The 6,775-nt window shown below is 44.7% G+C and overlaps 1 protein-coding gene across 1 annotated transcript; it reads left to right on the forward strand.

The window, feature by feature from the left end:
• The first annotated feature begins 3,114 nt into the window (after positions 1–3,114).
• On the forward strand, positions 3,115–5,800 carry gbx2 (gastrulation brain homeobox 2). The gene is made up of 2 exons (XM_033024471.1): positions 3,115–3,887; positions 4,596–5,800. The coding sequence occupies exons 1-2, from the start codon at positions 3,362–3,364 to the stop codon at positions 5,120–5,122; spliced, it is 1,053 nt and encodes a 350-aa protein (XP_032880362.1). The 5' UTR covers positions 3,115–3,361; the 3' UTR covers positions 5,123–5,800.
• Positions 5,801–6,775: the final 975 nt, after the last annotated feature.

The following is a 6,775-nucleotide window of genomic DNA, read 5'->3' on the forward strand; positions in this document are numbered from 1 at the left end:
TTGGGTGAAAGACATTTAGTTTGTATCCATTGTGAGACTCCGGCTCATTTTTAAACGATCCCACGTAAATGTGCCATATTTCAGTTTGCGACCATCCACTGTTTGCAAAGACTTTTCGCAGTTATACTGATGTGCGTTTTCGAATTAGTCTGGCATTTCACCCGGGCCCCAGTTTGCAGCCAAATGTTTACTTTCTTTATCACAATTCACAATGGGCTCCTGGCTCTGTGGAACTTGTTAAAGTGGAGGACTGAATCAATTCAATAATCAAGTGACGGGACAAATGTGTTTTCTGAAATGTCCTGATTTTGTCCAGCATTTCGGGGAATGTAATAACAGCGAATTTCACGCTGGAAGGATCTGAGAGCCCGAACTGACAACTGACTTACCGCCAAATGCACCAATAGCTAAAGTACACTTGCTCTCTTGTGTTAGAATCTGCCTTCCTCCTTCCCCCTCCCTTCCTGTCCCCGACAGCCCGTTCTCGCCGTTCTTCCATCAATCTCTTTTTAGTCATCGCCCTTAATTGTTCTTTCTCCTCTCCGATTTTTTCCCGGATTTTTATTCTCATCTTGACCTACACCACTCGTGCTTTTATCAACGCTGCCTTATTTTCATCGTTCACGTTTTCTTATTTATTCTCTGCATTCGTGTTTTTTCCCCCACAGAGGTTCTGAGAAGTCGTATATCCTTCTATTTGCCATGTGTTACATCTCTGTAATCGGAATTTGATTGCGTAAAGCTAAATGACAACGGGCATTCATTCTCTGGGGTAGTGTGTTTTGTTTTGCGTGTGTCTTCTTAATCCAGGAATAAACATCTTCTAACTCTGGGAGCCTCGAGAGATCCACATTGTACAGAGCAGCCCAGATTGATTTAACGCCATCATGTTGTGAATAACTCGTTTACATAATTGCTGGACACTGTTCTCAGAGTTGGTCAGCGGCTGATTTAGAACCACGTGGAGCTCTTTCTATCTTTCAGTTTCAAACTCAATGAATACAAGTTTAACTCAGACCTAAGTGAGAATTAGTGTGTCCGATGCCTCTACTACAGACGCAACAAGCTCTTTGTAAAGCTCTTTGTAATCCCAATGTTCCCGGAGACGACCAATTCTTCTCTCCCCTAAGTAAAATCATCCCAATACATCTATTCCTTCGTAAACGGCTGCCACCAAAGCCGCGATAATGCAATGAAGATCGCTACGGACAGGTTATAAATAGCCGCAATAAGGCAGGAGACTACCTCTCTCCCAATCCCCAGGACTGGGTTTAACCTGTGATAAATGCACAAGCCGGCTTCAGCAGCTGAGTACCTTTGTGTCGCACTCCGCGTGGTTTCAGAGATTGAATGAAATGCATCTCTCGGAAGCTGACAGTGAGGAGCCTTGGATTTATTGACATGTACCCGGTACAAGCCAAAAATTAGCATTTATTAATATACCTTTTTCATGCCCCAGCTTCTATATCCTCTGATTCTCAGCCTGAAGAAGGGTCTCGATCCGAAACGTCACATATTCCTTTCCTCCTGAGATGCTGCCTGTCCCGTTGAGTTACACCAGCATTTTGTGTCTAGCTTCGGTGTAAACCAGCATCTGCAATTCCTCCCGACACATGAGGGATTGAAATATCTATTCTTCACGTGTCCCAGACCCAGGTGGGAATTTAGTGCCACAGCAATGTCCAAAGGATTCAAAACTATTCAACGCACAGGCGGAATTGCTCAGGATCGATCTTTCCCTTTCTTGGCAATTTACGATAATTGTCCACTTAACTAATGCAAATCTCTAGTTGCTGTGTTTTAATTAGTTTTTATGACTTGTTTCTGGGGGACATATGTATACATAATGAATTAAGGTTTTTTTTTTTGCTGAAGCAATTAGATTAGTACATAAAGAAATGTATCAATCCCTATTTGGAACAATCTGGCGCTATTGCTTGGGCCGTTGGTAGCTCCATCACGGGGCATCTAGGAGTTAGTTGTAAAGCGCTCTGAAGGCCAAAATGCGTTCACATTAGAACTCCAATTCCCAAGATGCTCTTCGGCTTCCCCTCTCACAAGCCTGTAACTTCTTCCACAACTTAGGTATATCTTCAGGAAGAGCATGCTGCCAACAATTTTATCACAAAGATTGCGTGGAAGTTTGCTTCGAGACTGTGTTTAAATCACCCTGTCGCTTTCCTGTAGCATTGTTTAGAATTTTCACCTGGCATATTCTGAAATCAAGTCAAGTCAAGTCAAGTCACTTTTATTTCTATAACACATTTAAAAAACAACTCTCGTTGACCAAAGTGCTTTACATTGGTGGAGGTACTAACGTTATACAACATTGGTTCATAGATTAAGTACATACATAAATACATACATATAACCCTCCCTCAAAGGGCGTCAAGAAAGGCTTGAGATGAGTTTTAAGTCTCGACTTAAAGGAGTCGATGGAGGGGGCAGTTCTGATGGGAAGAGGGATGCTGTTCCACAGTCTAGGAGCTGCAACCGCAAAGGCGCGGTCGCCCCTGAGCTTATGCCTAGACCGCGGGATGTTCAGTAACCCAAAGTCGGCCGATCTGAGGGACCTGGAAGTGGTATGGTGGGTAAGCAGACTTTTGATGTAGGTGGGGGCACTAAATTGTTGGGAAGAGGGCAAGATCCTATAAAAAAAATAATGTCACAGATCAGCTAACCCTTATTTCGGACACGTAAGCAACTTGCAATTGAATGCCGACTCAGGAAACATCCCCTGGGGAAGAAGGGCAAACGAGGTTTAAGTGGAAAGATGTTTCAAAGAGCTGGCATGCGAAGATGGGCTGATTGGCCTCATTCGGTGCACTTATCACCGGGTCTGTTGTTGCATTAAATTCGAGTTTTCTGTACAATTGCGTGTTTGCATCTGCTGGCTAAAGGCGTGGGTTTTCGTTAGCTGTACAGAGACATTCACAGGAGAGTGTGTGTGTGTGTGTGTGTGGGGGGGGGGGGGGGTAAATGTCACAATAAATGCAGCGGCCGGGGATGCTGCTGTGGGCGGGGCCTGGAGCACTCACTCCCCGTGCAGCCTCGGCCAATCGGCAGGGGTGCGGCCGCGCCACGTGACGGAGGGAAGGTTGCAAGTTTCAGGGAAATGTGAATGAGAAAAAGCCGAGCGTAATTTGAAGCTTGATGGATGTGAACCCTGGCTGCGAAAACCCCCCAACCACAGCCTGTGTCACACTCGGATTTCGAAGGAGCCCCCGGATCCCGGAGAGCGATGATATCCAGGGGAAAGCGGAGCCTCGTACCATCGGGCAACTGACTTGAGCCTTGCACCTTGGACTTGCTCAAACCTTGCCTGTTCTCCTGTCCACCCTTCTGGCCACCCTTCGCTTGTATGTGCGCCGACTTTAGCCCATTGACTGTGATGCAGCGACCACTGGGAAGCGGGACCGCCTTCAGCATAGACTCCCTGATAGGCACCAGTCCACAACCCAGTCCTGGTCACTTCGTCTACACCGGCTACCCTATGTTTATGCCCTACCGGCCGGTTGTCCTGCCTCCGCCGGCCCTTCCACAGCCGTCAATGCAGCATAACCTCCACGCCGTGCCCAACCCTCACCACCACCACCACCAAGTGAGCAACCTGGCCGGCTCTCTCTCCAACGGCTTCTGCACCAGCCTCGGCCAAGGGATGGCCGTCACTGCCCTCATGGCCACTTTGCCGGGCACCGGCGAAGGCAGCCGAAGCTTCCCGCCTTCCCCCAACCGGGAGCCGGCCAGGAAGTTCATGCAGGCTCTGGTGACTCTGGACAAGACTGAAGGCGGGGTCCAACAGGAGGGCGAAGAGACCAAGGCATTCCTGTGCAAAGACGCCCCGACTCTGTCTTTTCCAGTCTCTGAAGCGGTGCACGCAGTTATTGGTAAGAGAATTATTCCTTCAAAAACAATACTGTCAGTGCCAATGAGCAGGTTAAAATGCACAAAATTGTTTACAGTCGACACGTATTAACAAAAACAGCAGGGGTGGAAAGTCTTTGCGCGTTCGGAGAGTTCCACTTATTTTAAGTTCAATCCTGCGCATTACAAAACGTGCCGACAGCGTTCTCATGTCTTGCGTTTCACCATTAAAACAGAGCGATCTTTGAAAAAAGTTACACATTGTTATGCGCACTAACACAAGTTTACAATTGAAAGAGAGCGGACACGCTGTCTCAAGAGGTATTCGCAAAATTAAATGGATGTAAGGGATCAATAGCCTTTGTAAATCTTTCATCTTGCCTCGCTGTAGTTGAGGCCGTGTTTATTAACATATGAAGCGCGGATTTCGGATGTGCGTGTTTGAATTGGGCCGATCTCTGAAAATTCACGCAATTATTTTGAACCATTTCATTAGTTTGTCTTTAATTAATTTCAATAAAATGTTTAAAATGTAGTCGCAAATAGCCCTCCATTTAAACAAAAAGCAAACGGGTAAGTGAAAATGACGAATAACAAAACAGAGTTTTCTGAACTTTAGAAAAATTAAGTTTAAATAATTAGTTGCCATCTAATTAGGCGCGTGTATTATTGATTAGTTTGAAATTTCAAGTTCTGTTGTGTTTTCCGCCCTCCCTCTCTTTCTCGCCCAGGTGCTGTCACGACTAACAGAGGACACGACAAAGTGGAGTCGCATGTAGACGAAGATCCCAAAAGCAAAGATGAGAGTTTTTCCATGGACAGTGACCTCGATTACAGTTCTGATGATAACATCACATCGCAGGCCACTCACAAGGGAGAGGATACCGGCGCGGGCCTGGAGGAGAATCTCCACCACAAAACCACCGCAACCAGTACAGCGACGGGCAAAAACAGAAGGAGGAGAACAGCTTTCACCAGCGAACAACTGCTGGAACTGGAGAAGGAATTTCACTGCAAGAAATACCTGTCGCTGACCGAGAGATCCCAGATAGCCCATGCCCTCAAACTTAGCGAAGTACAAGTCAAAATCTGGTTTCAGAACAGAAGGGCCAAATGGAAACGGGTGAAGGCGGGCAACGCTAACTCCAAATCTGGAGAGCCGTCCAGGAATCCCAAAATCGTGGTGCCAATCCCAGTGCACGTCAGTAGATTCGCGATCAGAAGCCAGCACCAACAATTGGAGCAACCCAGGCCGTGAGGCAAAACTTTCCAACGCGGCAAGATTAGGGGCAGAGAGAGCGCGCGCACACACACTTACACATACACTTACACACACACACACTCTTACACAAAGACTAACTTCCAGAACGAAAAGCCGAGACTTGCAACGGACAGACCCCTATTTATTATAAATGAATAATTATACTTTGTTTGTATATAAAAACTGAGAGAAAATGCATCAGCCCTGTACAGTGTTTGACTGTTTTGTGGACCAAAACATATCCACTGGGAATTGCGCGAACTTCTACATTCCTGGAGAGAAAAGGAACGCGATACTGAGGGTTACATTTAAAACATCTGACATTGGTGTTTTGACCACTTTGCATTGTTTCATCGTATCCCACAAGGTAAATTCCGTAAAGTATTGCTATTTAATGTCCATTTTTTGAACGTACACGCGGACACTGTCATTGTGATAGATTTCGTTTTTTTAATATATTTTCTCGGCGTAATTCACTTTTCAAATTGCGGTTCCTTTTTAAAGGGGAAGGGGGAGAAAAAACGAAGTATGGCTTATATAAAAATAATGGTGTTAATTTATTTTACATTTTCTTTTTGGAAAATACGTAGCATATTTCTTATAAATTATGAAAATTATCCAAAAACATTCATAAAATGCCTTGTGAATAAAACCGAGCGTCGGTTACACAAATAACGCAGTCGCCGCTTGCAGTTTCTGCTAAATGTTGCGTACTAGAACAAAATTGTTGGTATATTTGGTTAGGGGGGGGTGGGGGGGGTTTGCGAAACGGAGGGTGAGGTGGTTACCTGGGAATTCTTGTAAGATACTAATTTGATCTGAATTTGTGAAGCTAAAAAAGAACAACAAATGTGAACACTGCGACTCGCCAGAGATGACTTTACTGATCTCTCGACAACACAAAGTTTCACCGGATTCACGGTTTGTTGACGTGCTGGTGACCAAATCGATCTGATACGGGTGTAAATTAGCCGCAGAGCCTTTGCCCAATAACAACCCGCACCAGTTTGTATAAAAAAAACACACCTTTTTCAAGCACAACCTCGTCAAGAACTTAAATCACGTAGGTTTAAGTTTACAATGTAAACTTTGCAAAGGTACAAATAATTGACTACTCTTGAAAATACAATAGTCAACTGGACTATTTTAATGTTAATATCAATTAATATATAATCCATAATTAATATACAAGTAGACCCTAAACCTGTAAGAAGGAACTGCAGATGCTGGTTTAAACCGAAGAGAGACACAAAAAGCTGCAATAACTCAAAGGGACAGGCAGCATCTCTGGAGAGAAGGAATGGGAGACGTTTCGGGTCGAGACCCTTCTTCAGACCCAAAACCTATTCTGCGGGCACTTACAACTCCTCCGACAACGCCTGGCTTCCAGAGATGGAGTAAATAAGATAAGAACTAACATACTTTTAACACACTCAAGGATATATCAATATGGAATGAATCTCTGCGGAATGTCAATCGATTTAATCCCCAAACTAAACTCGAAACGATTTATCAGATGAACATTTCGTACAGCGTTAAAATAAAATTCGGCGGAAATGAGGGGCAGTTATAATAATTCCGTCATTAACATAAAGCCACACTTGTGTACAATGAATGGGTATTTCAGAATAACGTGGGCGCATAGTCACT

Source organism: Amblyraja radiata, chromosome 7 (assembly GCF_010909765.2).
Source record: "Amblyraja radiata isolate CabotCenter1 chromosome 7, sAmbRad1.1.pri, whole genome shotgun sequence".
NCBI classification, from domain to species: Eukaryota; Metazoa; Chordata; class Chondrichthyes; order Rajiformes; family Rajidae; genus Amblyraja; species Amblyraja radiata.